The 25481-nt window shown below is 42.0% G+C and overlaps 3 protein-coding genes and 1 long non-coding RNA gene across 9 annotated transcripts; 1 reads left to right on the top strand and 3 right to left on the bottom strand.

The window, feature by feature from the left end:
* Window positions 1–1178: 1178 nt before the first annotated feature.
* Window positions 1179–7146, bottom strand: PSMB1 (proteasome subunit beta 1). The gene is made up of 6 exons (XM_026085112.1): window positions 6979–7146; window positions 5862–5969; window positions 4396–4477; window positions 3791–3920; window positions 2132–2238; window positions 1179–1463 (listed from the first exon to the last, which is right to left on the bottom strand). The coding sequence occupies exons 1-6, from the start codon at window positions 7077–7079 to the stop codon at window positions 1278–1280; spliced, it is 714 nt and encodes a 237-aa protein (XP_025940897.1). The 5' UTR covers window positions 7080–7146; the 3' UTR covers window positions 1179–1277.
* A 1266-nt stretch (window positions 7147–8412) lies between these two features.
* TBP (TATA-box binding protein) lies at window positions 8413–17943 on the top strand. 6 transcript variants are annotated; one of them, XM_026085114.1, is made up of 10 exons: window positions 8891–8993; window positions 9214–9321; window positions 9760–9893; window positions 10259–10497; window positions 11156–11493; window positions 12639–12726; window positions 14765–14856; window positions 15718–15885; window positions 16160–16254; window positions 17206–17943. In XM_026085114.1, exons 4-10 carry the CDS (start codon window positions 10444–10446, stop codon window positions 17283–17285), a joined length of 915 nt encoding a protein of 304 aa, XP_025940899.1. In that variant the 5' UTR covers window positions 8891–8993; window positions 9214–9321; window positions 9760–9893; window positions 10259–10443; the 3' UTR covers window positions 17286–17943. The 6 variants fall into 6 exon arrangements, 5 of the variants coding, with proteins under 5 accessions (XP_025940902.1, XP_025940899.1, XP_025940898.1 ...); XR_003256536.1 differs by lacking the exon at window positions 8891–8993 and adding an exon at window positions 16350–16487 and having other exon boundaries at window positions 9032–9321; window positions 17206–17293; XM_026085113.1 differs by lacking the exon at window positions 8891–8993 and having other exon boundaries at window positions 9033–9321.
* LOC112975273 lies at window positions 12584–14758 on the bottom strand. The gene is made up of 2 exons (XR_003256537.1): window positions 13028–14758; window positions 12584–12745 (listed from the first exon to the last, which is right to left on the bottom strand). It is a non-coding gene; the product is annotated as an uncharacterized LOC112975273 (long non-coding RNA).
* Window positions 17944–19832: 1889 nt separating the features above from the next.
* Window positions 19833–25475, bottom strand: PDCD2 (programmed cell death 2; the record flags this gene model as incomplete). The annotated part of the gene is made up of 5 exons (XM_026085119.1): window positions 19833–20293; window positions 21075–21191; window positions 22202–22317; window positions 23766–23951; window positions 25376–25475. Coding segments are annotated over 5 exons (681 nt in total), but the record flags the coding sequence as incomplete, so codon positions are not given.
* Between the last annotated feature and the right edge of the window lie 6 nt (window positions 25476–25481).

The raw sequence follows: 25481 nt of genomic DNA, 5'->3' as shown, positions 1-25481 counted from the left end.
TTCACATGGGCCAACAGCGGCACCCAGTGGTCAAGTGTTTTCATAAACAGCGAGAAAAAGCAACTGCTCAAATTCCCACTCACTGGCTTTCCTAAACACATCTAAACTTGTTTTAAATGCAGTGGCTGTGTGACTATTGAGGTTCAAGAAGTTACCTGTAACTTAAACTGCCTGAAATTACCATCACTGGTGAAGACTAGCCAGAGCTAGGAAAAATGCACAGGACCTGAAATGCTGCGCACAAGGCAGTCAGCTACCTCCAAGCAGGAGACAAGAATTAACACTAAGCAAAATTTTTCTAAAGCATGTCACCTCAAGCACAGAGATGCTCTTTATGTCCTTTTCTAAATGGTTATAGACTGAAAAGACACCTGAGCAAGAGAAGCTTATTTTGCCTTTGATTATGCAGCTTTGCTTTTCCGAAGGTCCTAGTACTCAAGCCAATTTCCAGTGGGGCTATACAGCACATGAGACAGTTCACACTTGATGCACTTTCCCAAGAAAGTGGAGCAGTAGTAAGACTAAAAAAGACCCACAGACATTAATAGGCAGTCAAGGAATCTCCATGCTAAGTTATTTTATTTTCCATCAGTAGCCAGAAAAGGGTGATGCTTTAAGTTTTCAACGTTAATCAAATAGAAATATGTAGAGGTAAGCCCAGATGCAGAGTCCAGGACTCAACTCCTATAGATTCCTTTTAGCATTCTCCCCTCTTATAGAAATTGGGTTTTTGCAGCTACTATAAGGTGTAAACCTCCCATCTCAGATGATTCAGATTTACAGTCTCTATAAATAAGGGCAGGGAGGTTAATGCAAGGACAGCATGTCAGAAAGATGCAGGAGATAATAGGAAAAACAAGCTATAAAGTGCAGAAAAAGCAATAGGAACACAACAAAAGCTTTCCTCTAGACCAAGGCCAACTTGAGAGCATTATCACAAAAGTCTGTCAAACTAATTTCAGTAACTTTACACTTCCCCAAGTTGTAGCACAAGGTATTGTGAACAGGGGACTAAACGGACATTGAAATTAGATTAATAAATTGAGATGAACCAAACTCTTTACCTTTAACACTTAGTATCACCCTTACCTTTAACACTTAGTATCACCCTTACCACAAACTGCCTTGGTTTCTAAAGAAACACTATAATTTGTAACAAAGATAGAAAACATTCAGCATTACATTAGTCAAACTTTTTGAAAAAATTTAATAAGACAAATGTCTTCACAATATGGATAGTTATACATCACAGATTACATGTTTGTAAGTGAACTGAGTTAGTCTTTCCGTAATTGGACAGTTTCCTCTTTAATTCCATCTTTTGTGACAATGCAAATCTTAAGCGCATCACCAGTGTACACATCTCTCTCAGCAGCTGAAATAAAGACATCTTTAACTAGCTGCAAAGCCTTCTCCAGGGTCAGAGGTACATGTTCCACATTTTGCATGTTCTTGAAGCCAATCTAAGAAAAGATGAAAATTMATTTTAAAGAAATCATGTTCCATCTAACATGAAAGTTGCTAGCTAGAAGTTGCTTTAGTCTCTGCATCAGAATGAACAGATTTAGACAACTTAAAGATAAAACAGTTGGTCTGTTTTAGAACCCCAAATTTGGCAGAAGTATTCCTGCTGTAATGGCATACAGTTTACAGCTGCAGAACCAGAACTTTAATACTGATATTCTTACTAAAAGTAACTGGAGGCAGATCCAGGACAAAGCAAGTATAGCTTCCCCCTGCTAATATTCAGCATACACAAGGCATTGCAACATTCAGATTTAAATTGATCTATTTCTTCAGAAGCTTCTCACCCACTTTTTAAACTCAAAGGGCTAGCAGTATCAGAATTGCACACATGTAAAGAAATTGCACAATTTAAATATTTAATTGTATTTTAAAGAGCCAATCCACTGTTTGTAGTACACTAAAAAGCCAAACAGATCTTAAGGCAACACTTTCTGATTTCCCCTCAGAAGGTAGAGCCACCCAATTTGTAAATTTACAGATTAACAATCCTATCTGTAATACATTTAAACCTTCTCTCAAAAGGTTACAGTAATACACCCTGAAAGTAAAGCAACAGTAATCTGATCGCCACAAATCTTTACTGCGGTCATTAAAAAAAAATTACCTGGTTATCAAGCAAGGGCTGCAGCATGGCACTTGCTGATCCACCTGCTTTGAAAGAATCTCTCTGGTATGAGCCTACTGGATCAAAGCTATATACTGCTCCCTTCCCTTAAGAAAAAAAGAAAAAAAAGTACATAATCACAATCCAGAAAGATTCTCAATACTGATAAAGAATTACATCAGAAACTATTTATCTGCATAAGCAGTCTCTGGAGTACCACAGATCCCAACAAACCTTTACAAGATAATACCTCAGTACATTCAGACAATACTTTGTATAGAAGGTTCACTGTGGTTGTGGTTTGGCACTATATGCAAGTATGCAAGTTACCTTCAAGATTTAAGCTATAACCGTGCTCTAAAAGACTTTTTTTTTTTTTTAACAGTACTTACCACAGAAAAAATCTCCTGATGCAGAATAACTAAAGCAGGAGCAGAACACGTTAGAGCACAGTGCTGCACAAACAGCTCTGCTGGTTCTAGGGTCAGCACAAATAAAGAGGCACTTTAGTTGTTGTTTAATACTTGAACTACCTCCAGAGAGCCCGCTTAAGTGCCTCTTCCTTGCCTTCTTAGAACCAGGGATCATGCTCTGGGCTTTTACACACTTCCCTCTGAAATCAGGCCAGGTTGTGCAAGTCTTCGTAGCTCATGCAGGCATCAGAAACGCAGGCATACTGTAACTCTGCAGCATCAGGGTTTCAAGTGGAAATACTAGTCGAGGCACAATGCCAGGTCAAGCTCATTCTTTCCATTCAGACAGGCTGCACCTGATTTAATAAACTGACCAGTACACTGGGCAGCACAGTACAGGTCTCCAAGTAGCCTGAGAAAGCTAGCACAGATCCAGAAAGTAACATTAAATCAAAGCTAACCAATTTTGCTAGACCTAAACTAAGACCATGCAGGTAAGCCTGCACTCTGATTCTCATCACATGCTACAGCACCCTCATAATCTGAGATATACTATTATGCAGACTCTATATTATGTGGACATGTTAACAAACTGTGGGAAATGGTTGAAATTATCCAAACAAGACCAGTTCTGAGCTCTTGCTGAAAGCCAGAACACAGTCTTTTAGCAATTCAACCAAATCATTGGACAAGGGCTCAGTAGGCCCAGAAGGGCTGTATGTTAAACTACAATGTCCATGTAGAAGCTATGATTTTCAACAGAGATTAGGTGACATTTAAAAAAATCTCTCTATAGAAGCTTGCCTCTAGAGTAGCCCTTCATATTTAATGATCTGTAGCACACAAAGAAAAGCCTGAATAAAATATGTACAATTTTACTGCTAACATCTCCTTTAAAGATGCATTTGAGAATTCCAGCAAAGCTATTATAAGGTTTTCTACTCTAGATAAAAATATGAAAGATAAGTGATATTAACAGATTTCACCTGCAATCAAATAACTACAGCGTAGTTTTTAGATTTTCAGACTCTTCAAAAATGGAAGATTAAGTTAATAGTGAAAACTAAGAGACAAGTCAGATGTATAATATGCGTTTGATCTGTGCAAGTACTGTAATGTCTAAAGCTAAGTTTTAAGAATAGGAATGTAAACTTCATTACTCCATCAGTACATTCAAGATGTAAAAGGATACCTGTTCACCTGTAGAAATTTAGCCTTCCTTTTTCCATGGCGTTTCAAGCCTTACCTTCTTCATCGAGTCCACCAATTATGTTGTAAACATAGTAAGGAAAGAAGCGCCGAGAATACAGAATTGTAGACAGCATTGCTGCAATAGCCCCAGTAGTCATGGTCTTGTTATTGGAATGCTTGTACATCTGCAAATGGTACAGCACATCCAAGAAGAAAGTCACACACTAAATTTTATGCTCAGAATAATCAGAATCATATTTGCTRTAATCTCACCCCAAAGTAAGTTAATGCTAAGCAGGTTTATTAACTAGAATACATCTACAAGATTACTGAAAACATAATAGTATAAATGCAAAGTCTTCTTGCAAGTCAAAGTTATTCTTTGTAAAACTTCAGAGAAATCTTAGACGCTGCCTGATTAACATTCAGTTAACATTATCCCCTCTAACTCTTCCATTTTTAAAGTTAAATTTGTGATGTTACATTTAGTAAGAACACAGCAATCTCCCCTGCTTGATCTTTCATTAGCAAATCAGCTATAATTATGATACAAACGCTTGAGGAAAAACAGCAAAGTTGTTATTTAAATATATCATATTATTGGTCTCCTCGGATGTGATGCTATTATCAATTTCTAAATACATTAAGATATTTATCTACCTTTAATCTTGCTTCAATAATTTTAGTAAGTGTAAGGCAGTCACCATGGAAACCACTGCATCCAATGATCGTTTGTTCCGTCCTGTAAAATGTAAAGTTACAATGGGATTTTAGATTTAGTATGAACTACACAACTTTTTTTTAAACATAGGATATTATGAAAACATCAAGTGTTTTTTCAGTTTCTCTAACACTATCAGAAACTGTTTTCTAAAATGTAGTAACAAGTACTTCGCTCATAGAAAGGAACTGCAGCCTATAACCTTGGAAAGGCCTCGTTAAGGGCAGAACTACATGGATATCATTCTTCAATACACTGACTTCAGTGGCGAGGCTGACAAGAAGAAATTCTTACTTTCTCCATGCACTCCTAACCCCAGCTAATACCATTCAGTCTTGCCAGGGGAACTGTTTTGAGGTGGGGAGCCCACTATGCAAGATCACTCAACCCAGTTTTACTCCATCTGGCCAGAGGACTGCACTATTATTTTAAAACAGTAATGTAAATGTTACATTTTATGTGATTTTTCTGTATCGGGWCAACAGAGGTTATCTGGCTGCAGAGGTATGGCAGGTTAGTTAGCTTTCATGAAATATTTTGAGATTGGGCAAAGAGCTACATGAATGAACGCTTGAATTTTAAATTGTAATAAAATAGTAAGAATCTATAAATATTCATACACTATTTATAGGATTAAGACTTAGCAGTCATTTACAAACAATCTAAATTGAAATCTCTGTCACTAGCATTACCCAAAACCACCCATCATTTGCAGCATACAGATTGTACCAAAGTAATTTCCAAAGTAATTCAGCATCAAAGAGTCAAAGATATAGTCAGGAGTTACCCAGGAGAAAAACGAGTTCGTATGAACTTGTACCAACACCAGGAGGCTTATTAACACAGCTGATGGCAGCTACATTTAAAAGAAAGTAAGCAATATGTATTTCTAAACCAAGGCAATGCTACCTAGGCAAGATGAGCATAAGAAGTTCAATAATGGAACTACTGATAGGTTTACCTCTTCTAAAATAAACAGCCCAGTGCCAGATGGTTGACTAGAGGGACAAAGGACAACTGGTATGCTGAAAGTGGTGGGCACACTTGTGTGCCAACACCAGGTGTCCTGAGGAAGCAGAACTATTTACTACAGGAATAAGTTTCACGACAGTTAAGATGAAATTTCCTATGATTATCCAGCCAAAAAAGCACTTAGCTAGCATTACAGATGAAATTTAATACTGTACTAAAAAAGTTCTGTCATCAGCTAGATTCAAGAGCATGCAACAAAAAATCCAGTCATATTCACAGTATAACAAAAGAGTCCCCTTAATTCCCAAATCAACTCTGTTACTCAGTATCCCTGAAAGTGCAATCCCTGAAAGTTTTGCTTAATGGAAACGCTAGTTCTTTTCAATACCCAAGACCTTTCATCAGTTTCAGTTCTTACAAGATTCAGACTTACAGTTTGTAGCATTTCGGACTGTCCCGGCTGTGAATTGCATAACCTTCACTCAGTCGCGTGTCAGAGGCAACGATAGAAAAGTCTTCTCCTGCAATTGCCAACACAGTCCTGAAAGGAGAGTATTTGTATAATCATGATTCCTAGCACAAGTATTTTCTTACACAACAAAGGAACCGACAAGATAGTAGTTCTCTATCCAGACTCAAATTTTGTCAAGCATCTTATTATATTCTTTGATATGCTTCCTGTTATACATTTCCCTATGTGCAAATCAAGACTGGAGGGAAAGAGATAGTGACACATTGAACAGAATGCACATTATTCTCTGCTTTGTCAACAGACTGAGTAAACTTAGTAATGACTGGGTTCTATACAGCACAAGAGCAACAAACAATGGATTAACAGTTTTAGATGCCCTGTGATGAGGAAGGATTCAGACTCCCAGAAGAATTTGTCTCTCCAAGCAGAAGTCCAGCCAAGTGTTAACGATCAAATCGTCACACTGAGACATCAACACTCTTTTAGTCTGATATTATCATATATTATTTGTTCCCAAATAACTAGCTGTATATGAGCTACTGTTAAATAGTAAGTAAACAGCTATTCCTTAAGAAGCAATTAAGCGTTATGAAAAAAATTAAATACCACCCCAGCCACAGCCTGACACCACCTGAGGGCAAGTGTCAGTAAAATATCATTTGCCTGTAACAGTTATGACCAGGTAGCTATCAACGCAGTTACAGATTTAAAAGGAGGTAACATGACCATTACACAGGTTTCCTAAACCGTTGTAAAGAAACAACCCTGTTGAGAAAGGAACGTGCTTACTTTGACCCATAAAGCTCAGGGAGCCCGAGTATAACAACGGCCTCAGAGACATGTCAGAAACCCGAAAAGGAGCAAGACCCCGCGGGATGCTCGGCCAGGAGGAGGGGCACCCCGGCCCTCCCCCGTCCTGCCCTTTTTCTCGGCGGAGAAGCGCTCGCAAGGGGAGACAAACCCTCACGCAAGGCCAGGGGCGGCAAGAGGGAGACCAGCCTCGCCGCCACCCTCCTCGGGGGCCCCGGCGAGAAGGGGGTGCCACAGCCCGTCCCACCCTCAGCCTGCGCCTCCTCACCCTCCGTTGAAGGTATAGGGCGAGAAGCGGTACTGCACGGGCGCGCCGAGCCGGTAGCCCAGTTCGGGCCTGGGCTCCGCGTAGCAGGCGGTGGACAGCATCCCAGCAGCGACTCGCTGCTGTCTCACGGCAAAATGGCGGCACCGGAACCGGAACTGGAGAGCCGCCGCCGCGCGGTAAGTACGCTCTAGGAACGCGGGAGGCCACCGCGCCTCGTGTGCCTCGGGCGGCGCCCCGCCCCCAGGGCCGGGCGGGGTCCGCGGGGGCGGGGTCCGGCGGCCGTTGGGGCGGCCGTTGACAGCCCGGCTCTGCGGGCAGCGGTGCTCTTGGGCAGTGCGGCCGCCCCGACTGGCAGCCAGCAGCCCTCCGCCGCCCGCCCCCTCCCCAGCCAGCTCCAGCCGCGGGCCGGTGCCTTGCCGCAAAATGCAGCGGCTCCCATCTTCCTTTCCCATCTCTCTTCCTTCTCACCACCCGCCAGGAGCAGGCGAGCTGTGGGCTCCGTGGGTCGCGCCCTTGTGCCTGTCCCCGCGCGGCTCCAGTCCTGCAAGAGCTCCCCCAGCTTGGGGAGCCTCGTCTGCTGTGTCTGGTGGGGTCCCTACCCGGGCACGACGTCTAGCGCCGTCGTTAGCTCCTGCGAGGTCAGGGGGCTGTGCCATTTGTCTTCCTGGAGCGCCTGGGGTTGGAGAAAAGCAGGTTAAGAGCAGCAGCAAGGAGGGAATCATGCAGCCCCTCGTGTTAGAGCAGGCAGGAAGCAGGGCAGCGTTGAGGTTCCCGGTTTGGAAAGGAGGGGAGCACACGGAGATAATCCTCTGATGAGAAGGAACTGGACGCATGCCAGGCTCTTGGAATGGGGAGTGGGGTGCAGCGCCTGGCACCATGACACAGCGCAGGAGGGAGTGGGAAGGCCTGGGGCAGGAGCGCGGGGAGAGGAGATGCCCGGCGGGGAGCCGTAGGGAGTAGCGAGATGCCGCGGGGACGCGCGGTCCTCGAGTGGAGAAGGTGTCCCTCCGACCGGGGGAGAGCGCGAAGCCCGCTGCCGAAGTCCTTGTGGGGGACGTGCGAGGACAGCAGTTCTGTAGCCCAGGGCGCAGAGCTGCGCGGGGTGCGCAGCGCCGGGAAGGCCGGTGCCCGCGAGAGCGCCGTGGGTGGTGCTGCAAGGTAGGGGCCGCGGCAGAAGCGCCGTGCGCTGTTCCTAGGGGCACGAGCTCTCGGTAAATCGTCCATGATTAGCATAGCCAGGGGCCAGTAAGCGAGCTTTCAGACACGCGAGCCCTTCTCCAGGTCTGAAACCGAAGCCAGGCACGCCGAAGCGAAACACAGGCTGGGAGCGACTGACCGGCCGCTGCGCGGATAACAGACGTACGGACGGGCCCGCGGGAGGGGGGGCGGCGGTGCGCGGGAGCGCGGCGGAAGTGACGCGATCGGGACGCGCCGGCGGCGTGGGCGCAGCTCGGCTGGCCGCTGGCTCTGCGCGGCGGCGGGTGGCGGCGGCGGGGAGCGGCAGGTACCGTCCGCGTTACCGCTGCCCTGCCTGCGCCCGCCCCGCGCTGCGCCGAGCCGAGCGGCGGGGGCTCGGCGGCGGGGCCGCGATCGTGCGGGTCGGGCCAGGCCTGGGGGAGGGGCGGGGGCGGGCCGGGCGCCGTGGGGCCGGGCTCGCCCCGCACCTCCCCGCGGGCGCCGCCGCAGGGCCGAGGACCTCCGGGCCTGGCCTGGGCTACCGGGGCGCGGCGGGGGCCTCCGGCGGCGGGCCGGGGCGCTGGGGCAGGCTTCGCGGCGGCCGTTGGCGCCGCTGGGTGCAATTGCTGCGGGCGGCGGTTGCAGCCGGGGCTGTAACCGGCCGCCCACGTGACGGGGCGGTGCTGGCCCGCGGCCTTCCGGGTGGGGGGTGCGGGCGGGAAGGGCCGGGGGCGGCGGGGCCCGGCCCTGCGAGGCCTGCGAGAGCGAGGCCGGCAGCCGCTGGGGCCGAGGGGAGGCCAGCTCGCAGCCAAGGCCCTCGCTCTGCCGCCGGTTGTGCGGTAACGGGGATCCCGGGAGGGGCTCGGGGGAGGTGGGGCTGGGGCCTTCGCGTGGGAGCCTTTTGCCTTTGGACTCTGTTCCCTGGGGAAGCGTTAGTGGCGGTCAGAGCGAGCCGTGGTTGGGGGTTACAAGGCGGACCTTTGTGTAGGTGTTGTCCGARCTGCGGGTCCTGGCATGCCTGGTATTTAGACTTCTTAAACAGTCTTAACTCCTCCGCAGGACAGCTGTTTGGCTTTGTTTCTTCTCGGGTGATGTTAACGCTTTTAATATTCCTCTCCCACCCCCAAGCTGTGAAATCTGGATGTTCTGTTGATACCTTCAGTGAGGGTAAATGTAATATATCTTGTGATCACAATAAAAAAAAGAACACTCTTGCCTTTTTAGCTGTGGCATTCTATTAATGTAATTCTGAGCTCTCATACTTTAAAAAAATAAAGGCTGAACAGGCTTTCTTCAGATTTTTGAGTGGTCTACCTCAGACCTAAAAATGACTTTGAATATTTCTGAGCAATAGATAGCTAGTACCAAAAGCCATAAATTAATGAAAAAAACATTTGGTAACAAGGTATGACACTTCAATTGTCCATGTGCATTGTTTGTTTCTATAGTACCATAACAGAGGCATAGTTTAATTGATGTTTAAAAAATACAAAAAGCTTGCACATGTTTCACAAGTACACCCTAAATTGACTTTAACTTCTTTCTCTCTTTCTCGTAAAGTGCATGCTGTTACTGGTTGAAACATGTTAGTGCTTTATTTTACAGAAGTGGATGGAAGAGGGTTTCCTATTTCTGATTTGACTAGCAATGCTTTTCTATAGAAAAAAAATTTTGGAAGCCCAAGCCTCACAATTGCGCAGGAAGAGGCTTACCAGCAATGAATGACTTCAAGCATCTTGGTTAGTAGTTAGTGGAGTTCAATTCTAAAAACTCATTACTTTTTCCAAATAAAGCAAAGCTTGGAGTAGAATGAGCATTAGCAGCTTAAGTTGTTTGCAGATGAGGGTTCAGTTCTGCAAACCTTTGTGCATCCTGCTGAATCTTCAGGGCCTGCTCGTGTGAGGCAGGTTACCTTCCAGGAGACTTCAACAGAAGCAGACTGAAGAGGTTCCTTAAAGTGCCAGAAAGAGGTTATTTTACAGATTGCGTGTGTGTATATATTTGTTGTATATATTTGCGCATGGATATCTCTTAGCTAACGTAGCAGCTGATAGGTTTGCTTTTGTTTAGATCTTATTATCAAGATACTGCTTTTTCTTTTCAGATTTTGATTAGTATTTTAAGCTCTCAACACTCATTTCTCTGGAGCTGATGTTTTCCTAACGCTTTGAGCTTGGCTAAGAAACTACTTTGCTGGAATGCTTTAAAGGGTTAAAAACCCTTTAGGGTTTGAAATTCATTTTAATTGAAGGAAATATTTCTGGCATCACCAAAGAAATAACTGGGATCATGGATCAGAACAACAGCTTGCCACCCTATGCTCAAGGCTTAGCCTCTCCTCAGGTAAAAGCGAATGGCTTAATATGCAATTGTGATCTGAATTACTTTGTGAAAGTGTTTTTTGGGTTTCTTGGATGTAATCTCTACAGCTTCTGTGTTTGCAGATCTGAAAAACTATACTAGATACAGAATAATATTAGTGTAAAACCTAATTTTAAAACCATTAATCTGTATATCCAGAGGTTTAAGAAACATGCAAATATATGGAGTTCTCTTGAGCTGAAACACGAGCAAGAAGTTAGAAATAATAATTTTGGTGGTTGACCTTGAAACCCTTTAAATTAGGTCCCTTATATAGTCTATTACGCACTGTAGCTGTACTATGAATACATTTGGTATCATGGGTAGAGTCTTCATTCAAACAATTGCAAGTAAAAATTGTGGGTCAGAATTGAGTATGTTTGCAGGGTGGTGTGAGAAATGCACCAGCATCACTGGCTGGTGGAGAGCAGTAACAGAATTGATGAGATCAGTAGAGATAGTGTTTCATTTTTTGGAAGAACTGTATTTTTAGGGGCTTTTTTAGTGAATCGCTATGCCTCTGGTTTGATATGATAACTAAATTAATTTATTTTTAGACTCTTTAGCAAGTTTTTTTTCTCTTAAAGACAAAATGGAGTCAGTGGGATCTGTAGTTTATTTTTTATGTTTTCTTCTGTAGGGTGCAATGACTCCAGGAATTCCAATTTTTAGCCCAATGATGCCATATGGCACAGGACTGACACCACAGCCTGTCCAGAGCACCAACAGTCTGTCCATCCTGGAAGAACAGCAGCGACAGCAGCAGCAGCAACAGCAGCAAGCAGCGCAGCAATCTACGTCGCAGCAGGCAACACAGGGAACGTCTGGTCAAACACCCCAGCTCTTCCACTCACAGACTCTTACCACAGCCCCTTTACCTGGAACCACGCCTCTATACCCCTCTCCAATGACTCCGATGACTCCAATAACTCCTGCAACACCRGCATCCGAGAGCTCTGGGATAGTGCCACAGCTGCAGTGAGTGTGCCATATGCTGGCGCAGTATGTCCTTTCTCAAGTAGCCTTTTAAAGGCTTGGGAGCAAAGCCCCATCAGGAATTGGGTACCATGTCTTAGTGGGAAGAAAGGTCCTCGGAATTCACTTGTGGGTCTCCTTTAGCATATGAGTAACTTTTTTTTTTTTTTTAAGCTGAGCTTCTGTTACTAAGCCACTTACTAATAGAAACAGTTTCTTAGTGGTTTGTAAACTATATATTCTTTATTTAAGCACCCAAGTGCAGAATGTCATATATGTCTTTATTTAGCAGAATCTAACTTTTAGCTTAGTGCACTCTAGGTATTAAACTGAATACATGAACTATCACAGTTGAAAAGAAATTAAAAGGGTAGAGGGGAAGAAACTGTCTAGCAACTAGAACTGAAATTTTCCTTAATATTCCGCATTCTGTTTTCTAGTTCATTACTACAGCTGAGTTTGTGATTAGGGAAGAACACATAGAACTAGTGTTGTAGGTTCAGTTATGAAAATATTTTCAGTGAGCTTTAGCTGTAAAGAGACTTGTATGTCAAATTATGGAAGGCCCAAAGAGAATCAGGGTGAATTTTGCAGTGGAAGAGTGGTTCCTMGTTTTTATTCCACTGAGGACCTTTAGGTTGCAGACTTTTCCTATAAAASAAGTTTCCAAAGATCTTAAGTTTCCTAGAGACCATCTTTTTATCACATAGCAATGAGCTTCACTTCTGGATTCATTCCTGCTTAGTCCTGCACCCCTTCAGAATATTGGCTTTCTTCCTCCTTAAAGAGCATACCAAGGAAAATTTCGGGTAGTGTTATTGCTGCCTCATTTTCTCCTGTTCCCAGCAGCTCACCTGATTGTGATGGGGATTCTCAATCTCAAGAGGTTTTTTCTGCCAAACTGAAGTAGAGATTTGTCTCATGAGACACTTTTCATAATAGCTGGCAGAACAGGAGGAATTGACAATCATGCCTTAGGAGCAACTGCCCTAAAAAAAGCGTTTCTGCTGAGTACAGCTTGAGCCAGAAGACTGCTCAGTGCAGCACTTGGATAAAACAAATCATACATGATTAAAAATGGGGAGAAAGCATGCATTTTTTAAATTTATTTATTTTCTCATTAATACATTTCTCTGAACTGTCTTCAGGAATATTGTGTCCACGGTTAATCTTGGTTGCAAACTTGACCTAAAAACCATTGCGCTTCGTGCCCGAAATGCTGAATATAACCCCAAGGTAAGAGAAAGATTTCATCCTGTAACAGGTATGACAAAGGCATAGGTTTTGAATGTAGTTTGCTGTCATAGCTAGATTAAAAAACCATCCTCCTATATATGCAGTTTTATACTAGGGCTTAAAAAAAGATCTTTAATAAACTTAGACCATTCTTCGAATTAGTAAAAAGCATTTTTATGCAGATGTAGCTGTGTTTTTCACTAGGGCATATTTTATTATATTTAGAAAGAACATAACATATTTATGAGGAACCTAACCAACAGTGTAATACACTGGCAAAGTTTTTGGATGTAGAGCTCACCTCGAGTACTACTCACACGGACATGTTTGTTAGTTGTGGTCGGAAAGTTCATATTAGCCTGAAATGTCTGATGTTATCTCCCCCCTAAAAAGGAGAAAGGAAGGAAGAATTCAGTTTCTGTGCTCCTGCCAGAGTCACGACTGTTCTGTGTGCTGTGGCTTCCTCTGCCTGGCTGCTCCCCTGGAATTCTTGTGGCTGCAGCACAGTAACTGGGTCTTTACAGTCTCACTTCCCCTTTGGGCTCCATTCCTTCATGTTGTCCCGCAATGCTCCCAGCGTCTTTCCGCCCATGATAATTACGTTTGGTGGAAGAGCAAAATGAAGCTGATCTTTGCCTGTCTATTTCAAAGTTGTCCACTGTTTCCAAACAGCAGTTTTGGAAAACTGAAGACTAACTTTGGGGGGGGGGGGGTTGTTTTTTTTTTTTTTACACTTGGAAAAGTGAACAGCAGCAGAGGCCCAGGAGCATTGAATCAAGAAAATTATGTTGCTTCATTTTTCTTTCATACCTTTGCAGCCACAGCAGTTAGACACTATTTTTAATGAAAGCTTAGATGCTGTGTAATTGAATTGACTTGCCTTGTGAAGGCTTCAGTTTTCTTTGGGTGTATGATTTTTTCTTGTTTTATTTCATTTTAATAATRTAGGATTTTGCTACAGTTTACCTGAACTCAGCTCTCAAAGATTAAAGGCATGCATGCAGGCATATGTAAGAAATAACTGTTACTGTACCATTAAGTTTATATCAATGATGCTGTTACATAATTACATGTGAGTAAGGTTTGAGTGCAGCAAAAATTTGAGCCTGTTATGGTAATTCTTAAGTTAGGGAGTAGATGGCTATGTAAAACTCGTAGGCTGGAATGATCAATATGAAATGTTGTTTTGCACAGCAGGGAGAAAGAAGGGTTATGTAATGCACGCCTGACTTTTAGTCAGTACAGTTAGCTATCAAAAAGATGTTGCTTGGCTGTATCATATAAGCCATAGTCTGACAAATGTGTTGTTAGGTAGCCCACGCTACTGCCATAATTATGTCGGCAAAAGAGCTTATGGAGCTGCATGATGAACTGGTCCAGGTTAAATATAACAGGCAAATGGGTGTGTGTGCGTGTATACACCCAGCTTAGTTCTCAGTATCTCCTGCTTTCAAAGAGTTTGAGAATATTTGTAAATGGAGGTAGAGGTGCTTAAAATAAAAAGCTAGAGCAAACTGGGCTGCCGTGTTTTACTGTGGTGGTTCAGGTGACTTCCATTTCCAACGAACATGGCTTCTGAGTTTGATTTCCAGATGTTCTGTTAGCAGTGTTCTAACACTGTCCTTTTTTTTTTTAAGATACAGAGACAAAATAGATCATAAAACATTTGCATGTAGTCTTCCATCCTGTTTACAACAGATCAAATCTCAGGACGTGGGAAAGAAGGCTTAATTTTTCAAGATGTAGTCTTCTCTATATTGCAAATGTTAGCATTATTTATACATCACATGTAAAGTAATGGGAAATGAGTTTAGTAAAATAGGAATGTAATGGAAAATACCCTTCCTGTCTGACTCTACCTCTAAGTCTGTGTATTTGAAGCTACTTGAAATATTCCAGTCATGCATGATCCGCAAGTATATTTGGATTTAGTATTTCTGTGAAATACAATATAAAATGCTACTGAGAATATGCAAATTTGGAATATGCAAATTATCACAGCAATATATCACTAATAGTTTCAACTTTCACATTTCAGCGTTTTGCTGCTGTTATTATGAGAATAAGAGAACCTCGTACTACTGCACTTATATTCAGCTCTGGAAAAATGGTGTGCACTGGAGCAAAAAGGTATAAGTAGCCTGTTATAAGAAAACTGATTCAGACTGTCTTTCCACTGTAGCATGGTGGTTTAGAAACACTGTTATTTGTACCTGTGCTGCTTCCCAATTTCATTATTTCACCAGGAGATCCAAGTCTCTGGTCCCTGTAGTCTGATCTGTTCTTAACATGACCAGTGAAGCATAAGAACTGAAAACCAACCATAAGCTTAACTCCAGTGGGCAGGAGAGAAATTCTGCCCCTTGTTCCTTTCATTTGGATTCATTCAGGAGTCCAAAAGGAATAAGTTAATGGGCAGAGGTGAATGAACAGAGCCATACAGGAAACGCTTTCTCTGCCTGGTGACACTTGAGGTTCAAATTGTCCTGTACTGCCTTAGAACCGACCAGAGATTTTCAGCTGTTTACAAAACTGAAGCAAACTGAGTTCTGCCAAAGCAAGTAAGGCCATGCAGTTGTGATAAACCCGGTTTTGAGTGCCTTGGCTGAATAAGGCAGAGGAGTTTCAGAGTTTTTCTGTAGGAACATGCATTTTCCAGCAGTAGTTCAAAGTTGTTCTACACTGAAGACTGAAGAAAACTTTTGGCTTATTAGAGGAACTCGGGTAGATATTCTAAGAGCGCAAATGATATAATTATACCTTACTGTATTCTGCCTCATAGACAGTGAGTACATTAATCATGTTCAGGATCTTAGTATCAAAATTAGAATACAAATCAATGTTAGTTGTTAATTTTGGATGTAAAAACTTGGCTTGTGATCTTCCCCACTGTACCTCAACACTTTTTACACAAGTAAATATTTGTAGTTTAATGTGGTTTGCTTCGAGTAATACAAAGGGAATAAAATGGATATCCTTTTCTCCCTTCAGTGAAGAGCAGTCCAGACTGGCAGCAAGGAAGTATGCTAGAGTTGTCCAGAAGTTGGGTTTTCCAGCAAAATTTTTGGATTTTAAAATTCAGAACATGGTGGGGAGCTGTGATGTGAAATTTCCCATCAGATTAGAAGGATTGGTACTTACACACCAGCAGTTCAGCAGGTAAATAAAGGTTTGCTTATGTTTCATTCTTGCTGTATACTTGACCAGCTAGAGAGTGGCATCTGTTCAGACTGTTCCCTTGCACCAGAGGGAAATTGGCATCTTTGTTTCTATCACTGCCCTTCCTCTGGTGTAATTATGTTGCCCGATGCAAACCCAAGTGTTGGTGAAGCCTGTATCTGCTCTTTCCATTCCTACAGTCCGACAGGTGAAAGACTGGGACATCTATCTGCTAGCACGTTTATACAATCAGTGTCACTCTCTTCTCTTACAGCTACGAGCCAGAATTGTTTCCTGGCTTAATCTACAGAATGATCAAGCCAAGAATTGTTCTGCTTATTTTTGTTTCTGGAAAAGTGGTTTTAACTGGTAAGTCAAGACAGTATCTTATTCCGGTAGGTTAGATCTAGACCGTATTACACAGAACACATAACAGTATCAAAAGTATCTATCTATCTTGCTAGTTGCTTTTCTTTAGAGGTGATGGTACTGAGAAAGAACAGATTGTACAGTGCTCTACGGATGAGAACCCGGAAAACAAATGAAACATACTTGGGTAAATTCATATAACCAGTGATCATGATGCCTCATCAAGTCTACAGGTACCGAAAAAGCCGTAAGAGCGCAGATTTAACTTCTCTGGCAAAATCTGAAGATGTGCTTCTGTGTGCTAGGTAGCTGCGACTAGGCTAGCTGTTCTTTAACAGCTTGGCTGGAGGCTGCTGCCATTCTCCTTGGCAACAGCCAAGGAAGGGGAGACACTCGCCCTCGGGCACTCCAAGCCCACCCTTCATTTCCCCTCTCACTGGGTTTCACTATGTAGAAAAAAAAAATGCAAGCCTTGCATACAAAAGGGGCAAGTCCCTGCACCATGGCGAGTGGCACGTCTCTGAAACCGCCTCCATTTTCAGATCTTGTTCCCAATGTTCATACTCTTGAAAGCTCCACAGGTCAAAGGCCTTTCTTTAGAAACATCCTGTGGGGCTATGCTTTGTAGTTGGGCCTCTTCAAGAACTTCTATATGTAGAGGAACATCTCATTTGCAGGTCTAACATAGACACCAAGATGCTAATGAAAGTCCKGTTCAAAGTTTATCAGTTATCAGAATACAGTGAGAAGGCTGATAATGTATGGTTTATATGAAATGTGTAGAAAATGTATCAATTAGTAAAAACAGGGACTCATATATGTGTGTGTGTGTCTATATATGCATAGGATTTACATAAAGATGAAGCATTCAGGTAAGCACTATAAACACTAAAATTAAGTATTATTTGACTCTGGAGAAAGATACAGAATAACTGCACTCCCTTTTTCTAGGTGCTAAAGTCCGAGCAGAAATCTATGAAGCATTTGAAAACATCTATCCTATTTTAAAGGGATTCAGAAAGACAACGTAACAGTTTCTACGAATTTCAGAGAAATCGGGGGTACATTTTAAAAGATATTGCATATGGCACAGCAGTAACAAGAGGTGGACTTTCGCTGAAACTGCACCACCAGGACTTGGACTGTTTCCCAGTTAGTGCCTATTTCCCTGATACTCAAGGGGAATTGTATTATTGATTACATCTACTGAGTTACTGTGAGTTGCTTTATTGGGCTGTTCCTGGAGCAGTCCCTCCAAGTTTTATTTATAATCTAGCTTTTAAATAGTTTTAATGCCAGTTTTATTAATAGAAAATCCATAAATTGGTTTGAAAGACAAACCCAACCATGTCACTCAGTGTATAAACCACTTAAATTGCCATGTATATATGTTTTAACTTCCTTCCATAAAACCATGGTTTTTATAATTTTCAGAACTTAAGCTTTTAAATCTTTTCAATTTTAATTTTTTTGATGCCAGACACATTCCCTCTTTCCAGTGTTAAGCAAGACAGAATAAATTTATTAATGCAAATGGTTCACTGTACATATATAATATATATATACTTCCTCTTCCCCTCCCTTCAGCCCCACATGTACAATAAACCCTGTTTATACAAGTATGGGAACTGTCTTAATGATTTTTAAAATTACCCAACTGGTAGAGTGAAATACATCATTGAAAACTTTTTTTATTTGATCCAGATTTTTTCAATAGCACATGCACTACTGTAAATGACTTGTTCTGGCTTTCTTACCAGCAGTCATATCCTTGGCAACATCTAGCTTGAATATTTCTAGTATCTTAAAGCAAAGGAGATTACGGTATCAAGAAGTTCCTGTTTAAGTACGTACTGCTTCACCTTCAACAGATGGGATTTATGCAAGTCATAAATAGCTATGTTTGACTGAATCAGAACAAGAGACTTCTGCTTAGCTTCTAGGATTTCTTTAAATTACTACTTTTGTATTTTACAAACTATGACAGTCTCACTATATTAGTGTTCCTGTAAAATGTCAAAGCCCTTCCAAACAGTCAGTATGTACATAATCTTCCCTTTAACTGTGCTTGAAGCTTAACAGGCTGAGAACTAAAAATAATTTTTTTTTTTTTCCTGCAGTGCATTTCCACTAATAGTAACCTTTTTGTGACTTCCAGATTCTTTCAAACAGCTTTTATCTAAAACTAACCCAAATGTAACCATGGTCTCTTTAGTTAAGTAAATTTGTGTTTCATCCCAGACAAGATGAAGCTATGGCTGGCTTGCACCTCCTCCATTTGCAAATTCTTAGTCTTCTCTACTTCCCTTGCAGTGGCATACAGTTGTGTCTCTGGGCTTTTTAACAATTGGTTTCATTGATCTTACCAGAAAGGTGGTGGTTAATAATTTACCTTTGTCAGAATAAGTTCAAGATACCAAAGATGATGCAGTATTTGGGTGCCACAGCATTTTGTGCTGTTTGAGTCAGTGAATATTCCTGAATGCTCCTGAACATGACAACTGTATCACTGTCCCTGCTTTTGCAGGACTCCAAATATGCAACTGTTACCAGCTAGTCTGCAAAATTTTGCAAACACTGCTAGGAAATCTTTGAGCTTTAACTAACTGGGGGATGCTTTTCATTAAAATCAATTGAGCTGTAGTAGAGTTACATACATACTGTTGCCTGGTCTGTTAACTGCACCATGTGTTAAAACCACCCTTTTAGAAATTAAGTTCCAGGATGACCAGACAGCTTATACTTAAAGCATACCCTGCCTGCTCACTGGAGTATTTCCACCATCTAAAGTGGTGGGAATAAAACAACCTAGAAAACAGTCATAAAACAACAGTGAGCCCAGGGCTTATGTAAAATCAGCACTGGAATCACTGGTGAGCAGGCATGAATGCTTTAAACAGGGTAAGAGAATAAGTAACTGAAGTAAATACTACAGTGAGACAAAAAAAGAGCTTGATCTAGCTATAGCCATACAAGTAGTTAAGCAACTGTCACAGTAAATTCAGTATGGTGGTTTTATCTTTCTCATGCCTCAGCTCTAAAGCAGTCAAATATCAGAGCAACTCCTGCAGAGGATAGTTGTTTTTAAAATTCACCAATGATGGAGGACTTACTTAAGGTACAGTTCAACTTGAAAATCTACTGCTACAAGTAGTAAGCAACAATAAAAACATGTTCTATTATAGCAACCTTGGTTTAAACTACTTTTGCATCAGACCGTCCAATGCAGTAGATGATTGTTAAACTCTGCTATTGGTCCTAAGTCAGATAAAACACTTAAGGGAACAATTTTGGTGCAATTTATCCTGAAATACCACTGAASCACAGAGTATAATAGCTGCTACCAATTTACTCAGCGTACCTTTTGAAAAAGAGCAGGAGATTTAAGTTATGTACCAAAAGGCTAGGCACCCTTAATTTGTGTTAGCTAGGACTTCTACACACCTCCTGAGCATAAGCACTTGGTGATCTTACAGTAATCTGCTTTTCCTGTGAATTAATTTTTGAGCAGCACGAAGAAAATCTTGACAGACAACAGTTTAAGTTCTAAAAGTCCAGTCACTGACAAAGGACACCTCTACCACTCCAAGAGTGTTTCATCTTTATTTAAACATTCAGAACTATGCTGTATGATATGATGCAAGATTTGAGGTGAAATTTACTGAAAAAAAGCATCTGGTTTCAGTAGCAGGCTGAAGTAAAATGCTCCACTGGAACACAGGAAAGCAGCTGCCAAGGTCCACTTTTCTCAGTATTTTTATCACCGTTACAAGATATCAGTGACATCAGTTCCATTACCTGTTTGCAAAGTGCACAGATGCACTGAAGCAAGGAAGGTATTAGATTTAGATGATTCAACTTAGTAACATGATGGAAGTTACATAGACCCTGCAGAGAAGTCTTGTTTCCATATGAACTCCTCAGTGTACTGATTCCCCTCATTACAGTTATTGGCACATGTGTACACCGCCAGCGTTCCCCAGTCAATGCTCTCTCCAAGGCTGTCGACCTTCAGGTGGTTCAGTAGCTGTGGCATAATCTTCAAAGAAAAACAAGAGTTTAGAGACAGGCCACAACTAACTCCCTACCTTCTTACCGTTTCTCTTCCCCTAAGAAAGTTCTGCCTTCATTTATGTTCTCTCATACCAATATCCCAGTCAAAGCTTATTTAATAACATGGCAGTTCAAACTAAATATATTTGGATTCCCTCAGACATTGTAGTCGATGCACAAGAAATCAAATGCATGGCTCTGTTTATTTATTTAAGGAGCAATAAACAGCTTAAGTAAAAGCACACATCTATTTTTAAAACATTCTCCAATAGAAGTTCCATTTGACTAAGTGTTGTCTGATTTATAAACAAACCTCTTTCTATTTGAAAATATCTTCGTAACTAAATTGTTTGTCTTTTCATGACATGAAGTGTACTCCCTGTACGGACACTTCTAGCATCTAAAATTCTACACCTACCTGGATACTTCCAGCTAGGTGTACTTCCAATTCACATCCTGAAATGTTCTTCTTCTTTAAAAGAAACAATACCAGAGTCCTATTACTTACAAGATGGTTCCATAGCCACAATTGCACCATTTTATGGATCACACAAATTATCAGGATCAAAACCTACTTTCTATATGTGAATGTATGTCTTATAAGAAACGGCAGTTATACTAGTAAATAAGGTCTCTATACAATTTAGCATAGTTATTGTGTGGCAACTTTTACAGATATTGGCTTATAATTACAGTGAGATAGTTAAATTAGAACCTGTTAAGTTTGAACTACAGTACCTATATTATCTTTAGATGAATTTACATACCTGGAATTCAAATATCCTTTTGGCACCACATGAGCAATTTGGGATATCTTTTTCTTCAGGAATATTTTCACCTGACACCCAGATGGGGCCTTCTCCTCCTCTGCAGTATCTAATAATCTGAAATGGAGCAGGAGTTTAAGTTCTCAAGATTGTCTTTTTCACCTTGGTATAAAATTGGTATTTACTGACATACACAAAGCTGTAAAATGGATGCAGACAAAAGTCAGTTCTTCCCCATGGCCTAAATGCAAGGGGACTGTCTTAATGTCCAAGATGGAGGTATTTTCGGACATTCATATCCTTTGTTATTTGGTTACTATTTAAATATTCGTATAGAAAATGAGGCATTAACAACAGGACACTGGTGGGGATCAGCTGGTATGTGGATCATCAGAGGCAGGTGATGCACCTACCCCAAGTAGAGGAGTGAACAGAAAGAAAGTCTCCTACTTTCTGAATGTGCACCCTAATACCTGAGCTACCAGGTAAGACGTGGCAAGAATCTCTTTTTTTCTCCACCACTTTTATAGATCTAGGCCTGTATTTTCTCTGACAGTATTTTTTTTTGCCTTTTGTGGTGGCAAGTAATAGTGGGGGAGGGGAGCTTTTTTTTTTTAAAAAAATAGTTGAAAATTTAAACCCATCACTCGTTCAGTCAGCCTTACAAAAGCCAAACCAACTCCCATGTGTCAGATGACACCCATGTCACTCTCACCCGCAAATGGCGAGAGTGACATGGCTCTTCTCCGCAGTTTTGGTTCTGGTGAGAAGGAAAGCCAACAGGGCCAAAGGCCAGGGTATGCAAGAAGGTGGCAGCAGGAGGGCGATATTTCCTCTTCTTTTGCTAGAACCACTTGACAGGCCAGCAGATGCCCCCCTCATGTTGGCTTTAATGCCCCTGTGCCTGGTCATCCTGACCAATTTCTGTCTGAGTTAGATGAGCAGGTGCTAAATTCTTACTTCATCACAAATCAATTTCTGCATCTAAAGAACAGTAGCATACATTGGTTAAAGCATGCAGAGGATGATGAGGTATCCCCATAGCCATTTCTAACTGCAGGTAGGTAAGGCAGTGAAACATTTTGCAGATGCAGCCAAATGCTGCATCAGAACATGTAAGTTCTGACCTGCTCTGGTTCTGCAGCTATTCGCTCCTTAAACTTCTGGAAGATCTTGTCGTCTTCAGTCTCATGTTTTGCCATTGCTTCCAGTGTCTCTTCATCTAAGCATTCCAATGCTTCATCTAAGCAAGAAAAAGCCCATGAAAGATTACCAGCTAACACAAATGGCCGCAAATTAAAGACAGTATTGTATCTGTAAGTGCATTTTGCCCTTGAGAATCACTCCCAGGGTAAAACACTCAAATAAAAAAATTACAAAACATCAAAGACCTTTTCTTTTCTTTCTGAAAAATGTAAGACTCAGTCATGCACCCATCCGTTTATTAGTTTTTGTAGCATTTTAAACATAGATTTCAATCCTGTAATGTTAGAAAGGGAGGGAGAGGAGTCAGTTTACCAAAGTTTATGGCCTTCAGTAGGGATCAGTGAGACTGCTGAACGTTCTGAATCGGACACCTAAAAAGGCCACCTGAGCTGTGTGTGTGCCAGAGTAAGTTTCCATCACTGAAAGGCTTCTCTTATATCCCTGCCAACAGCACTGCCTGGCTCACATCCTTGCAGAGCACTGAGCAATCTCTAGACAGCTTGAGACCTCCGTAAGATTCAGCTAGGAACCAAGCAACTTTCCCTGTAACACCACACGCTCCTACAGCCCAGCTCCGTGCAAAGCCCCTGTGGTGGGGAGCTGAAAACACATCATTAATATTTTAGGGAAAGGGCCTACACTTCAACTTCTGAAGGTCAATTAAGGTCTCCTCAAAGCAGTTTTCCTCCAGCACAGACAAGGAGGTTTATTAAGTATTTGTCATAAAAGTTTAACCAGATGAAGCCAAACCCATTTAACTCAATCTTCTGTCTCCAACAGTAGCCAGAAGCAGACACTCAGGGCCCTATTTTTCTCACTTGAGGGAAGCACACAGCGATACAGTACGCTCCCAGCTATCTGCAGCTCGACTGCAGCAACAGCTGCTCTGACAGCTCCGAGGGGCTGGGGGGAGCCATTAGGGGAGTTTGCCTATGACTCCACCTGATCACTGCTGAACCAACACTTCTGACCTCCACATGACTGTAAGACAAGAGCTGCAGCACTCATTATACCTCATGTGAAAAATACATTTGTTTTAAACCTGCTACCTGATACTTGATGTCTCCTAGTTCTTGTATTGAGAAATAATAAAAGTATTTTCAAGTAACCTCACCAAATAAAACCTACAGCTCAACAGATGGCAGGAGAATTTGGCGCTACCAATCTAGAACAGTAATTCAAGACTATGAAACTAGTCACTCTTCTACCCATTGCTCAGCAAGTCTCCCCACAAAAGCAACTTATATTATGGGATACATACAAAAGACTTGTGCAAGACAGCAGCACATAACAASAAGCCACAGTTAACAGAAATAGCTTGACTATGGAAGCAGGTTTTTGTTTGCATCACAGATGACCACAGATAAGCCTTTTGTCACAAGCAGTTTACAATGAACTCTTCAAAATAACACAGTATTTTACACTTTACAGATGCAATACAGGCTGCACCAGGAAGAATTTCAGGCAGCATCACTTATTTCTTACTTGCACTGCCTGTAGCTCTGAGTTCCTCTTGTTTGTCTGAGTTCTCTGATGTATCTACAGCTCCTTCTTCATCATCAGGATCTACACTGCTATCAGCAGGAGATTCTGGTTCCTCAGGTTCTATCAAAATTTCATATTCTGGAAAAAGGAATTCATTATGGTCTGGAACTGCATCCTCCAAATCACCTGCAAAAACAGAAAGTAGATACTATTTCACAATGTCATCCCATATTTCATGTTCTTCTCCCAGAAGTAGCTACTTAAAAATACAGCACAAACATTGCAAGAGCAAAAAGGATTTACATCACTGCTAAAAGAGATCTGATCTTAAAGTAAAAGGAGGCAGATTTGGTTTTAGCCACAGTAGAAAACTACAATAGGTGACGAGTTGCTCTCAACCTTTGTAAATTCATGTGACAGAGGACAGACTGAACAGTGTTAGGAGCTGCATTTAAGAAAAAAACGCAGTTTTACAGCTCTGTACATACCTCATTCTAACTAGCATATTCACAGAAGACAAGCATGCAACCAATGCCTTGTGGCTACACCATTTTTCTTATTTTTCCCTTTGTATTTGTGAGCAAAGTTATTAAAAAATGCATCAAGTGTACCTTCTATAAGAATGAGGGGATAATTAAATGTTTTTACATGTTTCAAATTTTCACTGTTTAAATAAATATGTTTTAAACACCTGATCCATAACTTGTTTTGCCTAATTCCAGCTTTTACCTACTGTTTATTTCCACTTCTCATAATCAAAGTTTAGGGACTAGCATCCTGCAACATACAGACAGAGACACCTCACACACACCAAATTTCATCGCACCATTATTAACCTGATACTTCTAAAGCCAAAAAAGAACTTTCAATAAAATCATGACTACAGCAGGTTTCTAGCTGTAAGTGTTCAGTACGTATTCCTTTAACTATGAGCAAACAARTATGAGAATAACAGTGGGAGAGCAGATGGCTTAAAGAAAAGGGACTCTAAAATAGCACACTTGTAAAAGGTACTTTTCTCATCTACTGATCTTCACAGTATCCCTTTAGGCATCAACTTTGTATGCTCCTTTACAGTTTATGAATAAGCCATCTTAAAAGTAACCTGCAAAGGGAAAAAATAAGTTTATGTTCTTTAAGTTTTTTATGATATAAGAAGGCCAGAAAGACGTCTTTGAAAGAAACCCAAAGGTATGCTCTAAATTTATTAGCCTTCCAGGAAAAACAAAGATCCCAAATTCTAATGTTGTTGAAGTAAAATTCTAACAGAAGAAAAGCTTCTGAAAGAATCATTCGTGGTTTCTCTGCAAATCACAAAACAATGTAAAAGACATAAGCTTCTTTTTTCTTTCCTTTGCAGGCCCTTACACCACTAACTGATGAATTCTGGCATGCTGAGGACTGTTGGCTCTGCACTGGCAACCCTTCCTAAGGAACGCTCTGCAAACAGCAGGCGCAACGACCACACGGCGATGCAGCCAGCGGGAGCCTTTCTTCTAAAGCCGCGGCTGCATTAACGTTTATCGCCTCACGGCTTGTCACCGCACCACGTTTTGAGCCTGGTCCCCGCCGGAAAGGCCCCCCCTCCCCCGCCGCCCCGCGGGGCCCACCTGCGGCGCCGGGCTGCGCGCAGGCCCGCCGGTGCCCCCGCCGCCAGTCCAGGGCCTGGTGCTCGGGGCCGCAGTAGGCGGCGCGGCGGCAGCGGCCGCAGGCGCG

The sequence above is a fragment of the Apteryx rowi genome, unplaced genomic scaffold (genome assembly GCF_003343035.1).
Source record: "Apteryx rowi isolate R43461 unplaced genomic scaffold, aptRow1 scaffold_66, whole genome shotgun sequence".
Classification (NCBI taxonomy): Eukaryota; Metazoa; Chordata; class Aves; order Apterygiformes; family Apterygidae; genus Apteryx; species Apteryx rowi.
The sequence above is the reverse complement of the archived record's forward strand: the minus strand, read 5'-3'. Positions and strand labels throughout refer to the sequence as shown.